This window comes from Engystomops pustulosus, chromosome 2 (genome assembly GCF_040894005.1).
Source record: "Engystomops pustulosus chromosome 2, aEngPut4.maternal, whole genome shotgun sequence".
NCBI classification, from domain to species: domain Eukaryota; kingdom Metazoa; phylum Chordata; class Amphibia; order Anura; family Leptodactylidae; genus Engystomops; species Engystomops pustulosus.
In genome coordinates this window covers 32338323-32365111 of record NC_092412.1, presented here as the reverse complement: position 1 = coordinate 32365111, position 26789 = coordinate 32338323, and the positions used below count along the sequence as shown (strand labels likewise).

General features: G+C 42.9%; 1 protein-coding gene across 2 annotated transcripts in view; it reads left to right on the top strand.

Moving 5' to 3' along the window:
- The window catches only part of PGR (progesterone receptor), a 91281-nt gene extending 65038 nt beyond the window's left edge, over positions 1-26243 (top strand). For both annotated transcript variants that reach the window (XM_072134182.1, XM_072134181.1), the window contains exons 4-8: positions 19865-20167; positions 21272-21416; positions 23418-23548; positions 23886-24043; positions 25826-26243. In XM_072134182.1, the coding sequence (XP_071990283.1) occupies positions 19865-20167; positions 21272-21416; positions 23418-23548; positions 23886-24043; positions 25826-25981 (893 nt within the window). In that variant the 3' untranslated portion in view covers positions 25982-26243. The remainder of the gene's footprint in view (positions 1-19864; positions 20168-21271; positions 21417-23417; positions 23549-23885; positions 24044-25825) is intronic.
- Positions 26244-26789: the final 546 nt, after the last annotated feature.

Sequence of the window (26789 nt, the reverse complement as noted above, 5' to 3'; positions counted from 1 at the left end):
AGGTCATAGTACAGGGAGCGGGAGGAGATAAGCTGTGACATCATCTATTGTTAGTAGTGATGTAATGATGGGTCAGTGTTATCTATATAGAGGTCATTGTACAGGGAGGGGGAGGAGATAAGCTGTGACATCATCTATTGTCAGTAGTGATGTAATGATGGGTCAGTGTTATCTATATAGAGGTCATTGTACAGGGAGGGGGAGGAGATAAGCTGTGACATCATCTATTGTCAGTAGTGATGTAATGATGGGTCAGTGTTATCTATATAGAGGTCATAGTACAGGGAGGGGGAGGAGATAAGCTGTGACATCATCTATTGTCAGTAGTGATGGGATGATGGGTCAGTGTTATCTATATAGAGGTCATAGTACAGGGAGGGGGAGGAGATAAGCTGTGACATCATCTATTGTCAGTAGTGATGTAATGATGGGTCAGTGTTATCTATATAGAGGTCATTGTACAGGGAGGGGGAGGAGATAAGCTGTGACATCATCTATTGTCAGTAGTGATTTAATGATGATGTTCTATTTAGAGATGTTATCTTGTATTGGAAGTGACCGTCTATAATAAAGCTTACTGCCCTGAGTCGCCATAGCTGTCTATGAGGACATATATTCCCACATGGCCTGTCTGAATGCTGCCTTATTGTGTATGTAGTCTTGTAAGCATGCAAGTACCACTGGGATATATATTTTTTTCATCTAAAATTGTGAGAATTTTTTTCACATTATTCTTATTATTGAGAGATCTCTCTGAATTCCTCATAAATTGGATATCATTATTGTGATGGTGAGTAATGTGAGGAGGCATTCATCTTATAATACACAGAACAAGAAGAGAAGATTATATTTCTATTTATAAGAAAATGATTATTATTAGGTAGATATGGCCTGTTCTGCCTGGTATGGGGGTCACCACATATCTGACATGTATTGCATACAATAGGTCTTAGGTTTTTTTCTTAAAGGGACCCTGTCACTAGGTTTCCCCCCACAATAAACTACTAGTCCCCTCCGGTAGGGGATGAAATGTTCCTTTCTAGAATTACCTCCTTTATAATAATTCATTTATATACACTCACCGGCCACTTTATTAGGTACACCTGTCCAACTGCTCGTTAACACTTAATTTCTAATCAGCCAATCACATGGCGGCAACTCAGTGCATTTAGGCATGTAGACATGGTCAAGACAATCTCCTGCAGTTCAAACCGAGCATCAGTATGGGGAAGAAAGGTGATTTGAGGCCTTTGAACGTGGCATGGTTGTTGGTGCCAGAAGGGCTGGTCTGAGTATTTCAGAAACTGCTGATCTACTGGGATTTTCACGCACAACCATCTCTAGGGTTTACAGAGAATGGTCCGAAAAAGAAAAAACATCCAGCGAGTGGCAGTTCTGTGGGCGGAAATGCCTTGTTGATGCCAGAGGTCAGAGGAGAATGGGCAGACTGGTTCGAGCTGATAGAAAGGCAACAGTGACTCAAATCGCCACCCGTTACAACCAAGGTAGGCAGAAGAGCATCTCTGAACGCACAGTACGTCGAACTTTGAGGCAGATGGGCTACAGCAGCAGAAGACCACACCGGGTGCCACTCCTTTCAGCTAAGAACAGGAAACTGAGGCTACAATTTGCACAAGCTCATCGAAATTGCACAGTAGAAGATTGGAAAAACGTTGCCTGGTCTGATGAGTCTCGATTTCTGCTGCGACATTCGGATGGTAGGGTCAGAATTTGTCGTCAACAACATGAAAGCATGGATCCATCCGGCCTTGTATCAACGGTTCAGGCTGGTGGTGGTGGTGTCATGGTGTGGGGAATATTTTCTTGGCACTCTTTGGGCCCCTTGGTACCAATTGAGCATCGTTGCAGCGCCACAGCCTACCTGAGTATTGTTGCTGACCATGTCCATCCCTTTATGAGCACAATGTACCCTGTAACATCTGATGGCTACTTTCAGCAGGATAATGCGCCATGTCATAAAGCTGGAATCATCTCAGACTGGTTTCTTGAACATGACAATGAGGTCACTGTACTCAAATGGCCTCCACAGTCACCAGATCTCAATCCAATAGAGCATCTTTGGGATGTGGTGGAACGGGAGATTCGCATCATGGATGTGCAGCCGACAAATCTGCGGCAACTGTGTGAGGCATTTCTGAAGGCAAAAGGGGGTTCAACCCGTTACTAGCATGGTGTACCTAATAAAGTGGCCGGTGAGTGTATATAGCGTACACAGATTACGCAGCGCTGCACAGAGCTTGTCAAATCAATCCCTGTCCCCAGTGGGGCTCACAATCTAATCAACCTACCATTATGTTTTTGAAGTGTGGGAGGAAACCGGATGACCCGGAGGAAACCCACACAAACACAGGAGATCATACAAACTATTTACAGCTGCAAGGCTGTAGTGCTAACCACTGAGCACTACAAAGTCAGGCAAATGTGACTTTTCTCACCTCATTTTCACAGGAGATGAGCCAAGTTTAGTAGTTGTAGGGGTAGTGTTACTTTAAGATCCACTCCCCCACCCCTTCCTCCCAAAAGAAAAAATCAAATGAAGACCATTCGCCACCCTTTAAACTATCAGTATCCAATCCCTAACAGAATTAGACTGTTTTGGGGATAATTTTTCCCCTACCAGACCTGCACAGATATGGAACTTGAAAGTTGATACAGACCCATGTCCCATTTCTTAAATTACACCTGCAACACCCCTGCCAACGCAAAGGCAGGCTGGTGATTGTGAATAGCGCCCTCTCCAGGTCAGGAGTTGTTAGGGGGAGTTATGAACCATCTAGGATGTTTCTAGAACTTGGAATATAGGGGGTCATTTACTAAGGGCCTGATTCGCGTTTTCCCGACGTGTTACCCGAATATTTGCAATTTGCGCCGATTTCCCCTGTATTGCCCTGGGTTTTTGGCGCACGTGATCGGATTGTGGCGCATCGGCGCCGGCATGCACGCGGTGGAAATCGGGGGGGGGGTCGGTCGTGGCCGAACGAAAACCCAACGGATTCGGAGAAACCGCAGCATTTAAAAAAAAAAAAGTGTTACCTTCACCAAGTATTCTTCAGACTTCAGCGCAGCAGCGACACCTGGTGGACATCTGAGGAACTGCCTTGAATCGCTGGATGACACGAATCCACCACAGAGAACGCGCCGCTGGATCGCGAATGGGCCGGGTAAGTAAATCTGCCCCATTGTGTAATTGCAGCTGTAGATACTGCCTGGCAAGGCAACAGTTAACATTGTGATATGTAATTGTCTAATGATGTTTGTGTAATACAAGCTGGAAGGTGATTGGAGGAGTGCTACCACCTGACCAGGGGAGTATATAAAGCCCTGCTGGGTGTGAGCAGTGTTGCCACAGCCTTAATTCCTAGGAACCTCCAGTGCCTCAGGCCTACTGCCTGCCACACAGGACAAGTCTGGAGACTTAAGCCAAGAACTGCAGCTTCCCCCACTTGTACTCATTTCCATCTGCAGCAGCCCAGCCTGCATCTACTGTCAGGCTGAGTGTAACCTTTCCTGCGGACTGGCTTTCCATGACCTTTCCAGCATAAAGAATCTGCTGTTACCCGTTTCTGACCATTACCTGCTGTGGGGACCTATCCTACAGACAGGGGTTGCCCCAGGGAGAAACCGTTGCATCAGCCTCTCCCTCCATATTTCTTCCACCTACTGGATACCTGCCAGGCTATAGGTCAGCCCTCTGGTCCCCATACCAAGCTCCGTGACCACAGCGTGCCCAAGGCCGCAACTGCCAGCCACTCTGGAAATCTAGGCCTGTCTCCAGGCCACTAAGAAAAGGCCTTAGTGGGGGATGTTGCACACCCTCAGCTTCCTATTTATCTCAAGAACAGAATCTTTTTTTTACCATACATACCTTAATGGTAGATTAAAGATCCCCTAAATTAATAAAAACCTTTAAACCAGACCCTCTAAATGCAGAATCTCCCAGACTTTAATTACTCCATAAAAGGGTTGTCTGGGAATAAGTATTAACGTGTGGTGGGGGTGTCTTTAAATTAGAAAAAAAAAATCATACATTCCTCTCTCCCCGCTCCCGTTCTCCCACAGACCGACCATCACTGCTAGGGCTTTTGTTTGAAGACCGTGGTAATGGGTGTCTACAGCTTCTTTCTAAAAGCTTCGGAGGCCGGCATTGACGAGCTTCTCCTGCACTGAACCTCCAGTTTCATGTTGGAATATAGTGCTAATAGCATACTACAGCCAGGGAGAGAGCAGGAGAGGTTAACACTCATTCACAGCTGTGTAAACAAAAGGAGAAGAGAGATCGGTCTTTAATCCTATAGACAGATTTTCCATAGCAACGTAGAAGTAACATTGTATCTACGGGGCACATTGTAGCCTGTTTCTCAGGGCCTGATTATAGTGGGGGCGATTGACCGCCTGAATCGCCCACTGTGTATTTGGGCCCGGGCTGTGTTTTGCCGTTTCGGGCATTCGGCGCGCATGGGGTATGCCCCGATTTCAGTTTACGACAGAGCCAGGAACAATATGTGGTAGATGTCCTTTAAAGGGGTATTCCAGGAATGAGCATAATTCATATATAAATGGGTCTTTAAACTATAAGCTAATATGTAATTAGTTGTTATTTAAAATTTTGCTCCCCTTAACAGATAAAATGCTCTGGACATACACTGTAATGTAATATCACATGTCCTGCACCTGCCTGGACAGGTCATGTGATCACCACTATGCTTGGCTGCAGTTGGTTAGTTGCAGTGCATTCAGTATGGTCAGTGTTGTGATGAGACATCATCTCAATGAGGTAATGTGCAGTGATGTCAGTTACACATCATTACTATGGTAACAGAGCAGAACAGTCTGTTACATCATCACTGGGAGCAGAGCATAAGAAGAAGGAGGAGGTACTGAGAACTATAGGATCATGGGACTTGTAGTTTCCAGTGTTGGCCATCTTGGTGATAACTCCACCTACTTAGAGCCCATAAAATTTAGTGAATCATAAAATCAAACTATTTAAACTCCATTTTGTGACTAATAACATTGAATTTTGTTGCATTCATTTATTTATAGCATTATGGGTTTTTATATCAGACAATCATATTCCCCGAATATTCTTCGTCAAATCTTGCAAATCGCTTCACTTAGCTTATTTTCCTAATTGCCTGGATGTTTAGCCCATTGCCGGTGCTGCCTAGTTGTTTTGTTGCCATGGGCAGGACAGTCTTCACGTTTGGACTAGTAGAGGTTGACATCCAGAATGATAGCATTTAAGAATGTTGAACATCTCAGAACATGACATGTTTCAATTTAAAGGGATATTACTGTCACGGAAATCTGTCAGATACTTCTGACGCCCTCAACCTCTTAGATTTTTATCTATAACTTCAGGTTTCCCTTAAGCTAAGTGCAGAAAAGCCCTTTATGCATCAGGGTCCCAAGATCTCTGTTCCTTAAATAGCAGATACTCCACGAGGGGGGAATTTGCTGTGGAATGTTTAAGAAGGCATTGCCGCTTTAAGGATGAGATTTCGTTAATAAAAACACTAAAACTTCTCCGAGTTTTTGGCATCTTCCAACATTTTGGCTGCCGACGCTGAGTTGTCTCTCATATCCGTCACACCTACGAAGGGAGATTAGCCGACTGCATTGTAGAGATTACAGTTTCAGTCATGTTCTTATCCCAAGAATAAAACAGCCATATTTTTGCCAATGTTGTCCCGCTGTTTGCCAATGATCCTTGGCTACCGGTCATCATCAGTCATTGGACTTCACCAATGTGCCGACTCGTGCTGGGGACTGGCCATATAAAACACAATAGGGAAGATTTATTAAGCTGTCTGAAAGTCAGAATATTTCTAGTTGCCCATGGCAACCAATCACAGCTCCCCTTTAAAATATTCATGAGCACTGGTAAAATGAAAGCTGAGCTGCGATAGGTTGTCATTGGCAACTAGAAATGTTCTGACTTTCAGACAGCTTGATAAATCTGCCCCAATGTTATCGATAAAGAATGAGGCTGCGTGACAACAACTTCATCAGAAGAGTATTCAGTATTTGGCTCTTGTATAGTTGTTGTGATTTTCTTTTCTTGTGTAGTCATTTCCATATAAACTTTTTGACTAATATTGGATTACTGGACTCCTCAGGAGCTCTTTAAAGGAAATCTACAATTAGGTTAAAGGATTGTAACCTAAGCACACTTACATACTGGTGTTATAGGATCGGCTTTTCTTTTAGCTTCTTCTGCCCTTATTTTTACAAAAAACGTTTTCAAAATTATGTAAATGATCCTGAGGGGCTTTGGGCTCAATTAACAACTATGGAACCTGAAGCCCTGCAGGCTTATTTGCATAATTTCTATAGCCTTGTTTTGTATAAGCAAGAAAATGAGAAGATAAAACAAGAGTGGATCCTGTCAGAGAGAGTTCACACCTGCATGTAAGTGCACTTGGTTTACAGTCCTTCATCCTGGTGGTAGATTCACTTTAACACAAAGTAGGTCATCGTAGTTGCCAAGTTTGGTTTGTTTATAGAGTTTTTGTTGGTTTTTACCTACCATTTACCACTTAGTGGGTAAAGATTAAAGGGGTATTGGTGAAAAGTGATAGTGCAACCCACATTGTTCCAAACTTTTTACATAATGGCTGAAGAACTACACTGAGCAGTGAGCAACTTCCAGCTCTTTGCTTGGTGTCTGCCTCTAGTAAGAAACATGTTGATGGACCATCAATGGTAATTCCTGGACAGTTTCTGCTAATCGCAAACCGTTTTAAAGTTTGTTTCCTTAGTTTGTGTTGGAAATGGAAATAACTTGTAAAATATTATCTCCTTTCTTCTGTATTATTTTGCCCAATATGACAAATGTTAATTTAACAGCAGCTTATCTCTGAAGGTCAGGGTGCCCCCACTGTTTAGACATTGGAACAGACTGAACTTTGTGTTATTTAGAAAATCTGCATCATAACTATCTCTTCTATCTAGAGGGAGCGGAAAACGGGAATTTGATATTCATAGGATTTATGTGTACGGCATAAATTGCAGGCCCGTTATCCTGGAGAACATATGGTGTATAGCAGGGGTAGGGAACCTATGGCTCGGGAGCCAGATGTGGCTCTTTTGTTGGCTGCATCTGGCTCTCAGACAGATCTTTAATAAATAGTGATGTCTGCTGTGTGTCTCTTAGACTGATCACAGGACACAGGGAGCGATGTTACCGCTGCCTATGTCCTTTGTACTACCCAGGCGTCATCGCCGCCATCGTCTGAGCCTGGGTCAAAGAGAAGAACATGGGTGCAATGAGGAGCTGGCTGCAGGGGGCGCTGGTAAGTTTATATTAATTTTTTGTTGTTGTTGTGACTACCTATCTACTGGGGGGCATGTGCTGTGGCTACCTATCTACTGGGGGGCATGTGCTGTGGCTACCTATCTACTTGGGGGCATGTGCTCTGGCTACCTAACTACTGGGAGTATGTGCTGGGAGGTCAACACTTGGGAAGAAAACACTGTGGAAAGCTTCCTCATAGGCATGAAGCACTAAGATACGGTGGGGAATGCTGGGAGCCACCGGTCTTTATAGGAACCCGGGAAGTGGCAGCGGCAATCAGTGGCGCACTAGCTCCTTAAATCTGCGAGTGGCGCCGCGCGTGCGCTGGCCAGCAGGGATAGGAGCCGGAAAGAGTTAAGTGAACTCGGAAAGGGGCGCCGCCATGGAGATGGGCACGGGTTTGCCTGCGATCCGAGACGTAGATTGCAGGGGCACCCGTGAGACTGGGACTACCTATCTACTGGGGGGCATGTGCATATGGTACGGCTCTTACGGAATAACATTTAAAATATGTGGCGTTCATGGCTCTCTCAGCCAAAAAGGTTCCTGACCCCTGGTGTATAGGATGTGATGTTTAAACAGCTTCTGGAATTCATGTGGCTTGCCGTGAGAGACAAAACTCTCCTGTATGAAAGAAGGAGACATTGGGGCAGATTTACTTACCCGGTCCGTTCGCGATCCAGCGGCGCGTTCTCTGCGCTGGATTCGGGTCCGGCCGGGATTCATCAAGGCAGTTCCTCCGACGTCCACCAGGTGGCGCTGCTGCGCTGAAGTTCCCTGAAATGCACTGAAGTTCACGATCCTATCCTGGATGAAGGTAAGTGCAAGCTCCGCGACACAATTTCCTTTTATAAATGCCGCGTTTTTTCCGAATCCGTCGGGTTTTCATTCGGCCACGCCCCCCGATTTCCGTCGCGTGCATGCCGATGCGCCACAATCCAATCGCGTGCGCAAAAATCCCGGGGCAATTCAGGTACAATCGGCGCAAATCGGAAATATTCGGGTAAAACGTTGGGAAAATGTGAATCGGGCCCTTAGTAAATTACCCCCATTGTCTAGTTCTGTAGCACCAAGAAGTTCTGTTTGTTAATTCTGTTAATGCTGATACATTGGTGGTTGTCTATCATCGGTTTTCCTGGGTATTTTGTCGTAAAAAAGTCTGAAAATAGTCTGAGGGTTTCTGAAACTACTGCTAGTACAACCCTGCAAAGCCAGATTCATGACTTGGTACTTTGGCAAATAAGAAGTCTCATAGTCACTCTAGTCCCCTGCTATGTGCTGAGACTTTTTATGCATTTTGACTTTTTGGGGAAGTTTTGAAAAAGAAAATCCCATACAAAAAGTAGACCATAAGAACATTTATTAACCCCTTAAGGACCAGGCCCTTTTGGTTTTTTTGCGTCTTTATTTTTCACTCCCCACCTTCAAAAATCTATAACTTTTTTATTTTTCCATATACAGAGCTATGTGATGGCTTGTTTTCTGCGTAACAAATTGCACTTCATAGTGGTTGTATTTAATATTCTGTGCCGTGCACTTGGATGTGGGGAAAACAATTTTGAATGCAGTGAAAATTATGAAAAAACACATGTGCGCCGTTTTCTTGTGGGCTTGGATTTTACAGCTTTCACTGTGCTCCCTAAATGACAGGTCTACTGCATTCATTGGCTCAGTACGATCACAGGGATACCAAATTTGTATAGGTTTTATAGTGTTTTCATACATTTACAAAAATTTAAACCTGTAAAAAAAAATTCTTCATTTTGCCGTCTTCTGGCGCTAATGACGGTTTCATACTTTGGTGTACAGAGCTGTGGGTGGTGTCATTTTTGCAACTTTTGATGATGTTTTCAATGCTTTTATTTTTAGGACTGTACAACCTTCTGATCACTTTTTATAGAATTTTTTTATATTTTTCAAAATGGCAAAAAAAATGCCTTTTGCGACTTTGAGCGCTATTTTCCGTTACAGGGTTAAATGCAGTGAAAACAAGTATTATATTTTGATACATCGGCCATTTTCGGATGTGGCGATACCTAATGTGTTTATGATTTTTACTGTTTATTTATATTTATATGACTTCTAAGGAAAGGAGGGTTATTTGAATTTTTAGGTTTTTTAATATAATTTTTTTTTTTTAAACTTTTTTTACTTTTTATTTTTTACTATTTTTAAGACTCCCTGGGGTACTTTAACCCTAGGTTGTCTGATTGATCCTACCAAATACTCAGGGCCGGATTAAGGTTGGTGGGGGCCCCTGGGTGCAAAATATGGTGGAGGCCCCCATTTAATGTAGTCCGGACAGAGAACAGCTCCCCCAGTAATCACTGTATACAGCTCCCCCAGCAATCACTATATACAGCTCCCCCAGTAATCACTATATACAGCTCCCCCAGTAATCACTATATACAGCTCCCCCAGCAATCACTGTATACAGCTCCCCCAGCAATCACTATATACAGCCCCCCAGTAATCACTATATACAGCTCCCCCAGTAATCACTGTATACAGCTCCCCCAGCAATCACTATATACAGCTCCCCCAGCAATCACTGTATACAGCTCCCCCAGCAATCACTATATACAGCCCCCCAGTAATCACTATATACAGCTCCCCCAGCAATCACTATATACAGCTCCCCCAGCAATCACTATATACAGCTCCCCCAGCAATCACTGTATACAGCTCCCCCAGCAATCACTATATACAGCCCCCCAGTAATCACTATATACAGCTCCCCCAGCAATCACTATATACAGCTCCCCCAGCAATCACTATATACAGCTCCCCCAGCAATCACTGTATACAGCTCCCCCAGCAATCACTGTATACAGTTCCCCCAGCAATCACTATATACAGCTGCCCCAGCAATCACTATATACAGCTCCCCCAGCAATCACTGTATACAGCTCCCCCAGCAATCACTGTATACATCTCCCCCAGCAATCACTGTATACATCTCCCCCAGCAACCACTATATACAGCTCCCCCAGCAATCACTATATACAGCTCCCCAGCAATCACTATATACAGCTCCCCCAGCAATCACTGTATACAGCTCCCCAGTATTTACTGTATACAGCTCCCCCAGCAATCACTGTATACAGCCCCCCAGCAATCACTATATACAGCCCCCCAGTAATCACTGTATACAGCTCCCCCAGTAATCACTATATACAGCTCCTCCAGCAATCACTATATACAGCTCCCCCAGCAATCACTGTATACAGCTCCCCCAGCAATCACTATATACAGCTCCCCCAGCAATCACTGTATACAGCTCCCCCAGCAATCACTATATACAGCTCCCCCAGCAATCACTATATGCAGCTCCCCCAGCAATCACTATATACAGCTCCCCCAGAAATCACTATATACAGCTCCCCCAGCAATCACTAAATACAGCCCCCCCCCAGCAATCACTATATACAGCTCCCCCAGTAATCACTATATACAGCTCCCCCAGCAATCACTATATACTATATACCCCCCCATAATAACTATATACACATTCCTATAATTGCTATATACCCCCCCCCCCATAATAACTATATACACATTCCTATAATTGCTATATCCCCCCCCATAATAACTATATACACATTTCTATTATTGCTATATACCCCCCCATAATAACTATATACACATTCCTATAATTGCTATATACACCCCCATAATAACTATATACACATTCCTATTTTTGCTATATACCCCCCATAACAACTTTATACACATTCCTATTATTGCTATATATACCCCCCCCCATAATAACTATATACACATTCCTATTTTTGCTATATACACCCCCCATAATAACTATATACACATTCCTATTATTGCTATATACCCCCCCATAATAATTATATACAATCCCCCAATAACAACTATATACAGTCCTACATAAAATACTAAAATTGTACTCACCCGCCATAGTTCCCACGATGCGCGCCGTCCTCATCCTCCCTCGCGGTGTCGGGTGGATGTAAACAAAAATGGCGCAGCCATCTTTATTTACTTCGATCATCGATGGCAGAGCAGGAAACTTATTGTTCCCTCGCTCTGCCTTAGATTTAAGGAAGACATATCAGCGGCATATGGCCCGCAGCCTGGGAAGCCCGGCAACGAATATACTATTGGCGATTCGGGCGGCCATGCGACCGCCCGAATCGCCCCAATTTGGTGGGGGCCCCGCGAGCCCCCCCTATGATCCGGCTCTGCAAATACTACCATACTACAGTATGGCAGTTTATGGGGTTTTTGCACACCATGTATTATAATGTGCCATTCGCATAGAGAGCCTAAAACATCACAGCCTCGGATCTTTGAGTGACCCAAGGCTGTCATGACAACGGATCGCCACTCCCCGATGACATCACAGGGAGCAACGATCGGAGCCAACATGGCGGCGCCCACGTGCCGCCAGCTCGTTAATGCCGCTGGCAGCTTTGCCGGCAGGGATCAAAGGGTTAAAGGTGTTAGCGACGGGCGTTTGCTTCATTGTGAAGCAAACACCCGGTGAGTATGAAGAGGGCTCAGCCCGTAAGCCCTCCTCATACTCCACCATGCGCATCAAGACGTAAGGCTATTTCTTATTGCGCTATGGGGTTAAAGGGCCAAATTCACTTTAATGATTCTGATGGTTAGCGGGCTCCAAATATAGACATAAAACTGTCCCAAGGAGCCGCCTAATGATAAATAACCCCCATTGTCATGTAATGATAGAGTGGACACCAATCCTTGAAGAGTTTAGGTGCAACGTGAACTTCTGTCAATAAGACAGAAGAGTAATTTAATAATCAGGGGTAGATTATGACTGTTGTGGGTCTGGGTTGTATGAAGATTGTAGGCCCCCCAAAAAATTTTTAATGGCTTGTCACCAACTGTCAACATACGGTACAAGAACCAAGCTTCATAGGAAAGGGGAGTCCCCTCTGCTAGTTTTAGGTTCTACTGTTTAAGTACATTTCAAGGAAATTCAAAGTCACTAGGAGGGCTCTTGTATACAGTACTTGTGTTATGGGAGCAGGAATGTGTATGCATATAACATAACATAATCTCTAAGTTATAGATTATCCACCTTTGTGTTCCCAACTCAAAAATGGCTCAGTACTCAGGACATTTAGGGGGTCAGTAGCTAAATCCCATAGTTCCACGCAAAAAAAAAATGGCCACCTATGAGAAGATAGATGGTTAAACCATAATTGCAACAGAAACCATTATTTTCTGTATGATGCCATCAGTTACTAACATATTTCTGGAGAAATTTGGAAGATTGGGTCATTTGTCCATGCAGAGCTCTCTGAAGGTCCTGCCAAAGGATTTCTATAGGGCTCAGGTCGGACTGTGATATTTGCTGTAGATTTGCTTTTGTTCTTATTGCCAGGTTGTTAGACCCACTTTTGGCCAAGCCTTCGCTTTTGTGTAGATGGCCTCAAATTTTTACCCAAAAACAGTACTGCGCTACTAATGGGTATCATAATGAAGTCAGTGACAGCAACCCGAACCTGCAAAACAATGCCCTACCATCTCCCTTCTACCCACATTGATATGATGTGTTTATGCTGTTACATTGGGTTTTCGTCAAATGTTGCTCCTTGCATCAGTTCTTGTTGTAACCAAACATAGAAATGTGATTCTCTAAAATAAAGACCATTATTGGCCACCATACAAATCCACCCTGTATGTTCCTACACTGTATGTTCGTATTGTAGTTTTATAACTTAAAATAATCAAATTATTCATTATGTGAATTGTATGTTGAGTCATTGTATGACTCAGCCCAGTCTCAGGCATCTCCCTCATCCCCCCTCCCTTCCACCAACCACATCCTCTGTTCCTGTTAAATTCCCATGCTTGGACACTCACAGCTCAGTAAATGTTATGCACAGTAAGTGGATTCATGTCCTCTGCCAGCTTATTGCTGTGCTGTGAGTCGCAGGTGTAGGAATGTGATGGGAACAGAGGATCACATCGGCTGAATGGAGAGATGGAATTAGAGGGAAGCCGGAGACATGGGATGAGTCATATAGTGGCCAAATAGGATACGTCCATTGTGATTCCCTTTGCAGATCCTTCTTGCAGGGTGCCAGTTAATCGGACAAAGTTAATTTTCTGGGGATAGGGAATACACCTTTTAAAGCTAAAAACAGTGTGGACAATAGTTAGCTTAGTGCTATGGCAACCTGTTCTTAGGTTTTTTTTTTAGTGAAAATCTGGTGACAGGTTCCCTTTAAGTAGTAATAATCATTTACTTAGCAAACAAATTGTTCGAAAACAATGTGCATTTTGTGCATACAGCTCTTAGGCAGACCAATGTGTCTCCATGCTTACATGCTACAAATAATTCATTTGTGTAGTTTGCAGTTATGAAGTGTTTTCTATGATCTTCCGCTGCAGGATCAGACTACATATGGTTGCTTTGTAGTCTGTAACCATAGAGTCCTTAAAGGGAACCTGTCATCAGTATGTTGTCAAGCAGCTGAAAACCTTCTTGATCATGGCCCGGTGTGGTGGCATCATCTAGAAAATCAACTTTGAAGTGAAATATTAATTGATTGTATCAAGTCAGGGAGGCAGAGAGTTCAGCACTGAAGCCAAGCTGCCCCTGCATCTGAACACCTCTTCTCATTTGATTGACATCATGTGCCAGACTTCAGGAGATCTGGTCCCGATGTCCCTGAATGCAGGACCATAATTAGTGAACGGGTGTTCTGAGGCAGGGAAAGCTTGACTTCAGTGTTAAACTCTCCACCTTCTTGACTTCATAAAACCAATTTACATCTCACTTTAAAGTTGATTTTCTGGATAATACCATCACACCAGGCCATGAAATAAATATGATTCAGAAGCTGTTCAGCTTTGTGACAACATACTGGTAGGGCCAATTTCTGATGGCAGGTTCCCTTTAAGATATGCATTGGAAATTAAAAAAACAAGAATAACTGAAAATTACTAACATAAAGGTATTATCGATAGTTTAACCCCCAATTTAAAGGACAGACAATAATTTTTAGATTTGTGGGGGTTCACAACTCTGAAATCCTTTACCCCCAGTCTGAATGGGGCTGCATTAATTAGTTTGGTCTTTTAATGTAGGGCTCACTGTGTTCATAGTCCATATAAAAAAATGATGTGCCAATGGGTGAAATGAAGAATCCAGTTTTGCTTCATCTACATTGCAGTACAGGCAGTCCCCGGGTTACATACAAGATAGGGTCTGTAGGTTTGTTCTTAAGTTGAGTTTGTATGTAAGTTGGAACTGTATATGTTATCATTGTAATCCCACCCAGAACTTTTTTTAGTGCACGTGACAATTGGATTTTAAAAATGTTGGGTTGTCATAAGAACCAGGATTAACACTAAAGCTTCATTACAGACGCCTGTGATAACTGTTACAGCTGATCATTGTAGCTTAGGACTAAAGTACAGAAAATTACCAATATCCAGGGGTCCGTTTGTAACTAGGGGTCGTATGTAAGTCGAGTGTTCTTAAGTAGGGGACCGCCTGTATTTAGTATCCTGTGTAGTATTACTAATGCAGAAGACAGAACAGACAAGAAACAAGACGATGGTTATAACAGTATAATAGAGGAGGTTTTAGTCATATTGTTTTTCACTTTCATGGAAAGGTGTTTATGACCTCACTTACCAGAAGCGGAGATCCAGGGCAGCGTGACCCGAGTACACTGGACGGAGAGTGATGTTACATCATTCACTTTTATGAGGCCCTGGAGGAAAACACGTTGTCCAGTACAGCGAAATAGTGTCATGTGATATGTGTCATGCGTTATATATACGTAAATACGGGTTATTGGGAGCCCCCTAGGGCAGACAGGAGATAAGGCATGGAAGTATATCGTACACTGATTATATTCTGGTATAATGACACTGTTAAGGGTTCTTAAAGGGGTTGTTTTTTAAATGCACAGAATAGACCTTCAATGATCAGTTGGGGGCAGATACTTGGGGCCTGCACCAATCAGTGGTTCACAGAAGATCAGCTCCCATTGAAGTGACCTGGATGCTGAATACCCACTCTTTGTCAATCTGTAAGATATTCTATGTATTCCTGACACAGTCTTGTAAAAGTCTGACAGAGAACGGGGTTAATCTTCCTTTGGTCTGTTTTATTTTGGGACCTATTTTGAATAAGTTAGGCCTAGGACCTAATCATTTTTGTGCCCTACTGTAGAAAGGGTAGGTTCTTGCTGCAGCCAGTTGTCTTACAGTCAGACACAGGACAGTAAGGAGAAAAGGATAGGCAAAGATGGATCTTCTTTGTCAAAATCCTAATGTTTTCATATTTCCTCATGGTTGGACAAGAGTAGAGTATACAGTAAACCATGAAATGACCAACTTTTGTTTTTCAACGTGGGGCCATTTTAGCAATTTGCAACATGGTTTGAGTTGCTTTTCATTAAAAAATTCATAGTTCATAACCAAATTTGAGCTAAGTGAAAGGGGTTTTCCATGAATATTTGCCAGGGCACTTGTGGCACCTACAACCCAACTAGAAGTGCCAAGGTCACGCAACCTGCTTCAACCAATTAGTGGCCTCCTCAAACCACAGGAGTCAGTTGGGATGGAAGAGGAAGTGACATCTCATGGTGTGAAGAGGTCACTCATTGGCCGAAGTGGATTCCGTGAACCCTGCAACATTGAGCTCAAGGTGACGGGGACAAGAAGTACTGCCAGGGTAAGTACACTTTCCTTTTTTTTTTTACTCCCCTGCACTGTTCCCAACACCTTTTTTTTTCCAGAAAACCTTTTAAGGATGTAGGATGGACCTAATACACAGGACAAAATACATCCTTATGGCATTTTAGGGTATAAATATATGATGATGGATGATTGATATCATGACCACAGTGTGTTCATATTTAAATGGGTATTCTCGTCTGGGCATTCACATTCTGTTTCATTGATCTGCCATATATAAACATTTCTTCAAGTAGATGTTATTAAAAAAAATTTACCTGTGTGAAGATAATTTCTCATAAATGTAGTTATATGGTCCCTTAGAAACCAGACTGACTCCTTGGATACGACCACCTCTGCTGGAGCGATTGCACAAAAAAACAAAAGGTTTTGGTACTTGAAATGTCCGGGAGTTATTGTATATACTACAGCCATCCTGTGGTAATGATCGCTTAATCCACGTAGTCAGGCAGGGCTCAATAGTGCATGTCTGGTCACTGCTGCCAAAATGTGAGGTGGTCGTATCCAAGGTAGCTATTTGGTTTCTAAGGGACAACATTACTAAATTTATGAGAAATTATCTTCACACAGGAACATTTTTTTTAATAACATCCAATTGAAGAAATGTTTACATGTGGCAAATGAATTAAATGTAAATGCCCAGATGGGAATACCCCTTTAATGCATAGTCCAGGTGTAAAAATTACAAAAAAAAAATGATTAACAAAAAAACTTAATGACTTACTTTTTTGTTAAGATGCCGAGTCGAAACAAAAACATGATGTAAGTCCTTGAAGCTCGGACCAATCTGCTCAGAAGTGTTTGACAGATCTTATAAACATCTTGTCGAGCTCTTTATCTTTTCTGCCAGAAACATATTATATTATAGAGAGGTAAGATCGGGGAAAAGATTAAAATATCAGACCAAAGGATTTAGACCATAATTATCTTGAAGTTAAGCCTTCGTCATAGCAGGGCCCAGTGCATTAGCCGTAATTACCTAAGGGAATTAAACCCAAATACAACTAATTATTGGATTATGTGGTGAGCAGCGAGTTCTTAAATCTAAAATATTACATCAACATTACTGGCAAAATTAGACGTTTTATGATCCATAATAAATGTTTTTGGCTTGTCAATAGTATTTTTTTAATATAGTAATATTACTAAAGTCAGTAATCTCTACTGGTCTTGAGTATGAAGTTACCTCCTACTTTTTGGTTTGCTAGAAGGATTTGTGGCCTAGTGGTTTAATCTGTTGATGTCAAGACATAGCAGGAGCATTTTGTGGTTTAGCTTTCTATCCCTGGTAAGTGGTGTAATCAACCGACTTGTTATCCTCTAATTTTTAGGACTAACAAGCTGAATTGGTGGTTCAAATCCTTATCCTTGGTGGTCTAGTAGTTTAAAGGAGATCTACCACCAGGATCAAGGCCTGTAAACCAAGCACACTAACATACTGGTGTGCGCCTCCTCTGGCAGGATCTGCTCCTTTTAGCTTCTTATGACCTGGTTTTTACAAAAATGGTGTCACATTCCAGGGACAGTGGAGAGTCTCTTTGGCAAGAGTCTGTGGACCCCCTGTTCCAACGCGGGGGTTGGTATGAGACCCGCGGTGGCAGCCAAGGTAACAAATGCAGGAAACAGTCAGAGCCTGGGATGACAGCAGGAGCACAGAGGAGAACTGGTAATGCTGCTACGGACTGAAGACACCGTTGGGCTGGAACCCTGGAAGGCACATCAGGAGCACAGGATGGCAGGAGCACGAGAACAGACAAGGAACGAACTACAGGAACAGACAACAGGAGGCTTTCACTTCAGGGGGGAAGACTTGAAGATCCGGCAGGGAATGCTGGGAGCTGCCGGATTATATAGCAGAGCTGGAAATGCCAGCGCCAATGAGGAGGACGCTGGCCCTTTAAATCCTGAAGATCTGGCGCCCGCGTGCCCCAGAGAGCAGTGACGCGCGTGACCAGTGTACTAACACACTGACACATAGAGAGATGAGACAGATCGGAGATGCATGAGATCACACAGAGGCTGATCATTACACTGTGAGCTCTCCTACATCTCACAGACTAGTGCCTGCCTCCCCCTTCCCCCGGATTACTTATCTCCTTGTAGCTTATAGTTAGCAGCCTCTCTCTCTGCTCATGATGTCCTGGCAGGATGTGATCAGTGAGTGTCTCTCAGCTCCGTGCAGGGGCATGGGCACAGCCACACAGCAGAGACAGACAGAAACCAGCTCCACAATCTCATCCAAAATGTCGGCCACCCAACCGTAAGAGAAGTTACAGGGTTGTGTACAGCAGGACTGATAGTTACAAGTTGGACTTATATCTGTGACATGCTGTATTTTTGTTAATAACAGTGTGTGTGTTATTTTGTTATCCTGAGTACATAAAAGAAACGTGTCTTAATGGGAATACCCCTTTAAAGAAGAGCAGATCCAGCCAGAGGGATAACACACCAGTATGTCGGTGTGCTTGGTTTACAATCCTTCATGCTGGTGGTAGACTTCATTTAACCTACAGCCATCTACTTGATGAAGTTCCTTGTGTTTTAGCTTCCTATACCTGGTGGCTTTCTGGCATAAACAACAGATCATTTCGTTGTCGTTCATGTTGTCTCACTTTAAGACCTAGCAACCAAATATGAAGGTTCAAAGTCTTATCTCTGGTGGCCTGGTCCCTGCTGATCATTTACTCCTAATGATAAGCAGATGTACCTTGTGGTGAAGCTGATGTTCTCTTGTGGCTTTATTAACAGTCTTTGATAAGTGTGACTTTTAGGAAAGAGAAATTTGTCATTAAATTTATTATTCCCTGTAACCTGCAAGTGTAACCTACAGAACCAGCATCTGCTCCTTTTAAGAAATTTCATGTACTTTATATATTTGCTTTTAAACCATAAAACTCTCATTTGAAGACCAAAAAGAATGAATGAGTGTTTAATCCATCATCCCTGGTGACATAGTAGCTTAACCAAGAGGTCCTACTGATTCTTCTGTCTGGCTTGAAAAGAAGTACCATATATACTCGAGTATAAGCCTAGTTTTTCAGCACAAAAATGTGCTGAATACCCAAACTCGGCTTATACGTGAGTAAAAAAAAATATCAAAACTCACCTTTCTGGCTTCCCCCGCTGCTGGCTATATACTGGGGTAGGGGGCTGGCTATATACTGGGGGATATGGGCTGGCAGGCTATATCCTGGGGGGGCAGGTGCTGGCTATAAACTATGGGGCAGGGTCTGGCAGGCTATATACTGGGGAGGCTGTGACCAACGCATTTCCCACCCTCAGCTTATACTCGAGTCAATAGGTTTTCCCAGGTTTTTGTGGTAAAATTAGGGGCCTCGGCTTATACTTTGGTCGGCTTATACTCGAGTATATACGGGTAAGTGTCCATTCCCGCTAACTTGGTGGCATATCCAGAAGACAATGTTGGTTTTAATTATGACCCAGCAGTAAAACGTTGTGGACCATTTCCTATCTTTGGCGGCCTTGTGTTTTAACCGAGGGCACCAGATATACCTTGTAGTAGCTCTGTGGCTTAAACCAAAAATGAACTAATGTGATCAACCTCTAATTTTTTGAAAACAGAAGATGAAATTTGTGGTTTAGTTTTGGTGGTCTAATTTTATAACATATCATTTTTATGTAAATATGTCAACTGCAAAAACAATCGATTGGTCCACAAACACAAATGATGTTAGTTTGAGCCTTGGCGCTTCAGGCAAGAATCAGGGAGATCATTTTTCCCAATCCATAGAATTGCGGTTAAGTGAATCATCTCTTCACAAAAATTTCTAAAAACGCTTAGGTTATGATTTACTTTCCTTTTCTTAGGTCGGAAGTTCAAGAAATTTAACAGAATGAAGCCAGGAAGAGAGATGGAAACAGTGATCATTCAACAGGCCAGACCTCTGGAAAGTCAACAAGCTCTGACTCGAAGACTCTCTACAAGTCCGACTCAAGAGATCCAATATATCCCAGAACTGCTCCAGATATTACAAAGTATAGAACCAGAGGTGGTGTATGCGGGATATGATAACACTCAGCCGGAAACACCCAGTGCTTTGTTGTGTAGCCTCAACCAGTTATGTGAACGACAGCTCCTCTGTGTAGTGAAGTGGTCAAAATCTCTACCCGGTAAGAAATGACCCAATGATGGCGTCAGAGTTTTATTAAAACCTTCTTCACATTGTGATTCATTTTTTAGTGGATGGGTAAGAGGTTACAAAAACATCTGCTTATGAGGGTTGATAAAAATAGATGGTCTAAAATGGGGGACACTTTGACACATTTCTAGTTGAATTTGTATGTAAGTCGAAACTGTATATTTTATAATTGTCGATCCAGACAAAAAAAAATTTGGCCCCAGTGACATTTGAAGTTTAAATATTTTTTGCTGTAATGGGACCAAGGATTATCAATAAAGCTTCATTACAGATACCTTACAGCTGATTACTGCAATCTGGGACTATAGTAACATCCAGAGAGCTTCACCAGAGGTCAGAGGGGTCTGTATGTCACTATGGGTTGTCTGTAAGTCGGGTGTCCTTAAGTAGGGGACCGCCTGTATTTTACCAGCAGTGTAATGAGGCTGTGGAACTGTTGTAGGGGATGAATCTCAGACCAAATATCACCTCTACATGGACATTAAATGGGCAGTAAACACGAAACTAGTGAAACCAGCACGAGGATATAGATGCTATTTTAACTCACCAGGGTTGTGAGGAAAACTCCCACTGCCTGGGAATGGATGATGGATAAACTCTGATCCAACACCAGTAGGAAAGCCCCCATTGAATTGGGCAACACAGTGGATCAGTGATTAGCATTACAGTCTTGCAGCAGTGGGGTCCTGGGTTGAAGTCCCATCCAGGTCAATATCTGCAGAGAGTTTGTATGTTCTCTCCGTGTTTGCGTGGGTTTCCTCCGGGTCCTCCGGGTTTCCTCCCACACCCCAAAACATACTGGTAGGTTGATTAGATTGTGAGCACCATTGGAGACAGGGACTGATCTGACAAGCTCTGTGCAGCGCTGCGTAATCTGTGTGCGCTATATATATAAAGGAATTATTATTATAATTTATGATTGTCCCTATAACGCTATATACCCCACTATCATGGGTTCCTCCTCTGTAAGGTTGGTCTCCTAGATCTAGAAATGCGATTCGATTTAAAACACATTACATATTTAGAACCATTTTTTTCTCGCCTCTAACTTTCCTGTTTAATTCCCTTATTGTAGGATTTAGGAATCTCCACATTGATGATCAGATTATCCTCTTGCAATATTCATGGATGAGTTTAATGGTGTTTGCCATGGGATGGAGGTCGTACCAGCATGTCAGCGGGCAGATGCTTTACTTTGCTCCAGATTTAGTACTGAACGAGTGAGTATTTAATTTCAAACAAAAATATAATTATGCACCAAACCTCTACATTGATTTGTAAAGCGCTACGGAATTTGAAGGCGCTATACGAATAAAGATTATTATTATTATCACATAGATCCATATAAGTTTGGACTGATAGAACTGTTATACGATATGATAGTTCTCTATGAATCTCATTGGAGGAAGTTCTGTTTTACATAGTGTCCCAGCGATTGTTACATACAGTAAGAGATAGGCTTAACGTTACAGTTACATACATACACTTTGGGAGGCACGCTCTTACATGTTGCTAATTCCTTAGTTGCATACAAACATAGTTACAGGATATTGTGATACAGCACAATACAGGTTAAAGGCTTATTTAGATGGTTGTAATTATGATCGTAATCCGGCCGCAAAAATTTTGGCCAGATCACGGCCACAGTTGAAGTCTATGGCCCCCGGTCACGGTGAACGGTGAAGGGCCACTCGTCTGCCTATGAAAGGAGAAGGGGTGAAAAGTGCTCACCCCTCTTCCTTCTGGCCCTGTGCTCGCCCATGACCCGGTCCGGGCAAGCACATAGTTTTCTAAATGTACCCTAAAAGGTTATGGGTCTGCATGCACCGTTAAAACAGATACGTCAGCTTAATAGTCTCCTAATATAAGAAGAGTATGTTAAAGCCTCATGTGTGTAATAATAGTAAAAGCAGTAATACGTTGGTCAACTGTTAGCGTTGAAAGAATGTACAAATGGTTTGTGAGTCTGGTGTATTCATGAGTAGAGCACTTCCCTTATCTATCCACCTATTGGGGCAGATTTACTTACCCGGTCCATTCGCAATCCAGCGGCGCGTTCTCTGCGGAGGATTCGGGTCCGGCCGGGATTCACTAAGGTAGTTCCTCCGACGTCCACCAGGTGGCGCTGCTGCAATGAAGTTCCCCGAGGCCCGCCGAAATGCACTCAAGTTCACTGGCCTATTCCTGGTGAAGGTAAGTGCAAGTCTCGCGACACTTTTTTTTTAAAAAATGCGGCGGTTTTTCCGAATTCGTCAGGTTTTCGTTCGGCCACGCCCCCCGATTTCTGTTGCGTGCATGCCAGCGCCGATGCGCCACAATCCGATCCCGTGCGCCAAAATACCGGGGCAATTCAGGGGAAATCGGCGCAAATCGGAAATATTCGGGTAACACGTTGGGAAAATGCGAATCGGCCCCTTAGTAAATGACCCCCAATATGTTTTTACAAGGTGGTGATTGATAGATTGGAGATTATACGAAGTAGCTGCTTAGTTATGACTGACGTGTTAAAGAGGATCGGGAATGGTCTCCTGGTAAATATAATAGACTCACAGACTATGGGGTAGATTTACTTACCCGGTCCTGTCGCCTTCCCGCAGCGCGTTGTCAATGCGCCAAAATTCGATCGCGTGCGCCAAAATCCCGGGGCATTTCGGCGCAAAATGGAAATAGTCTGGAAAAATGCGTCTGGCGGACCCTTAGTAAATGAGCCCCTATGTGTCTACTTTTATTATTTTGCCGGTTGCAGTAGTAAAGAGCTGTAGATGTTATATCACACTTATATTTGTTATGTTTATAGTTATTATAGTAAAGTTATATTTAGTTATATTACACTTATATGGGGTAGTAGAATAGTCTGACATACCATATATACTCGAGTATAAGCCTAGTTTTTCAGCACAAAAAAAATGTGCTGAAAACCCAAACTCGGCTTATACTCGAGTAAAAAAAATATAGGTTTTACCAGGTTTTTGTGGTAAAATTAGGGGCCTCGGCTTATACTTGAGTCGGCTTATACTCGAGTATATACGGTATTTATTTTTAATGTGGGTACAACCCATTTTTGCAGAGATCAGTGCTGAAGTAGAACAGATTTACTAATATTGTCTAGTATTTAGACCTGACATTACTAAAATGTGGTAATTCTAGTGAGCGGTCCTCCATGTATAGTTTATCCACATCAATCAGTTATGGTTCTAATATAATGTCATTTGTCTCCATAGACAACGAATGAAAGAGTCGTCTTTTTACGCCCTGTGTCTCTCCATGAGACAGCTGCCGCAGGAGTTTGTGAAGTTACAAATCACCCATGAGGAATTCCTGTGCATGAAGGCTCTGCTGCTCCTGAACACAAGTGGGTACTAGATACAAGCAGGGACTTTTTTTTAGGAAATTTGGTGCAAACATAAAAAAAAGTTGTCAGTTATTAAGTCTGTCCATGTATAGGCACTAACACAACAAGATTGTCATGTAAAATTGGTTACAAATTTGCCTACAGTGTGCATGTAAGTTAAATGACCTGTGACCACATTTGTGCATTGCTGCAGTAGAGCTTCATTTCCCCATGTTAACAGCAAAACTGTGGTCGGTGGAATTTCTAATCGAAATCTATTTCTGAAGACTTCTTATTAGACTATACTTTAACATATATTTTGAACATAATTTATTCCTGTTGTTGTCTTTTTCTCCAGTTCCTTTGGAGGGTCTTAAAAGCCAAAGTCTTTTTGATGAGATGAGGTCAAACTACATAAGAGAACTGGCCAAAGCCATCAGCTTAAGACACAAAGGAGTTGTTGCAAGTTCACAGCGGTTCTATCATCTTACTAAAGTCATGGACTCTATGCATGAAGTAAGTTCTTCCTTCTTGAAGGACTCGACCATCCTTTAACTTCTTTGCTTCTACACAATAGATACACTACTAAAACCTCTCTAGAAGTTGACCTTTTTGAGTAGATCAACCCTTCATTCAGGGCAGTATTTTTTGACAAATCCACTATATCCCACAATAATCTTTGAGAAGGCCATCCCTTTAGAAGGCCTCCTTTGGATGCAAATGTGGGTGCATACCTTAGAAGACATCTACCACCAGGATGAATGTTTGTAAACCAAGCACACTGACATACTGGTGTGTGCCCCCTCTGGCAGGATGTGTTTTTCTTTTAGATTCTTACATCCTTGTTTTTACTAAAATACGTTTTTAAAAATTATGCAAATGAGTCTGAAGGGCCCCAGGCTCCATTGACATCTATTGAGTCTGGAGCCCCTTAGGCTCATTTGCTCATTTTTGTAAAAACAAGGAATTAAGAAGTTAACAGCGGATCCTGACAGAGGGGGCCCATACCAGAATGGAAGTGTGCTTGGTTTACAGTCCTTCATCCTGGTGGTAGATTTCTTTTAAAGAGGATTCACTGTATTAAATGTTGACCTCTAAACCAGGAGGCCAAAACTTACCCTAAGTAAAATGTGTGATGTGGCGTTTGTAGAAAGCTGTATGTTTTAAGGTGTCTACTGAGACTCCAACGCTGTAGGCAACTTCAAATTTTGATCCCCATTCTGTATCCTCTGGCTTTTACATATTGGGAGGATTATGTCTTGCATGCTGTATGTCTCAAGGTAACCTTCTGCATTTTATTCTCCCTTATCTGTTCTGGATCTAAAATTCTTGGCACCAAAAAATGATAAAAAGTTAAAAACAAACTTAAGCAAACAACATGTTCTCCTGACATCTAAACTAGTGCAGCCCAAAATACAAACAGAAGAGCCTATGATGGTTACCAAGTTTTACGAGGGCAGTCATGGGCATAAAGCAGGGAATCTCCGGGTCCACCAAGGGAGATGATTTAGAGTTCCAAGCTCAATCTATGTCGAATATTTTTTGGATACTTTGTAGTTATTATTGTACTCGTAAAATGTATCAAAATACTCTCTCATTATTCCGGCATTTGGCAAATATAAATAATTTTGGTAATCCTAATCGACCTAAAACGGGAAAGGGTTATTCTGATTTCATGTCTGTAAGTGAGTGAAACATGTATTATTTAATATAGTGCTTGGAAACCTCTGATTACTTGTACATTATTTAGGGAGGAGCTGCAATACCAGACATGGCCCATGTACAGAAGTGGCGCTGTTTCTAGGATACAAGAAGAATCTCATTATTTTGAACACATTGGGGGTCATTTACTAAGGGCCCGAATCGCGTTTTCCAGAAGTGTTACCCGAATATTTCCGATTTGCGGCGATTTCCCCTGAATTGCCCTGGGATTTTGGCGCATCGGCACTGGCATGCACGCAACGGAAATCGGGGGCACGGCCGAAGGAAAACCCGACGAATTCGGAAAAAACGCCGCATTTAAAAAAAAATAAGTGTCGCGAGACTTGCACTTACCTGCACTAGGAATAGGCCGGTGAACTTGAGTGCATTCCGGGGAACTTCAGCACAGCAGCGCCACCTGGTGGACTTCGGAGGAACTACCTTAGTGAATCCTGGCCGGACCCGAATCCTCCGCAGAGAACGCGCCGCTGGATTGCGAATGGACCGGGTAAGTAAATCTGCCCCATTGTTTATGCCAAGTACAATTTATCTTGCGCAGTATATTAATTATTAACAATGTCTTTATCGCACCAACAGCTGGTCAAGCAGCTTCATCTGTATTGCCTCAACACCTTCCTCCAGTCCCGAGCATTGAGCGTTGAATTCCCAGAGATGATGACAGAAGTGATATCCGCACAGCTACCGAAAATCCTGGCCGGGATGGTAAAGCCGCTTGTCTTTCACAAAAAGTGATGACGCCACCGCTGACTTATTTATTTTTCCGATCGCTACAGCTGTAACATCACATAATTTGTAACAGTTTTTATTGCACTAAATATGGGCAGAAGAGCTTGCACTCAGACAAGCCTCTCTGACCCCTGGGGTTGGTTGTGTAATTTTCCCACCGGCTGTATACATGCTGCACATCAGTCATCGCCGGCTGATCATACGTTGCAATGTTCTATGCCTATGCTGTACGTAAAGTGAACTGACACATTAAAACGATACAACATTTCACAAATTGTCTTCCATGGAAAATGCAAACTTTCAAAATCTGCCCTTCAATGGCGTCCCTTCCCTTCTACCCCCTTCTAAATCAAATGGGGTATTAAAGCTCTTGTGCTGAGCATGAGTATGAACATTCCCAACTCCCGGCACATGCTCAATGAGTAGGTGAGAGTACACCTGGCTTCACAGACTCACCTCGCAAGTGCCCTGAACCCAAATAGGTTCCTAAAGTCTCAGAAAGGCAAAACCGTTTACTAGAGGACTTTGGCGCATGCGCTATGAGGAGTGTACACCTGGGCTTCACTGACTCACTGCGCATGCACCCTGAATCCTGAATCCAAATAGACTCTCAGTAAGGCGAAATCATTTACTAGAAGACTTTGGTGCATGTGCAATGAGTAGTGTACACCTGGACTTCACTGGTTCACTTTGCATGCATCCCGAATCCAAATAGACTCTCAGGGTGCGGTCACACGTCGCGTTTAACGCATGCGCATCCATAGCTGGAGAGTGATTTGCCTAATTAAACAGCTGCTAACACCTGTGTTTACAA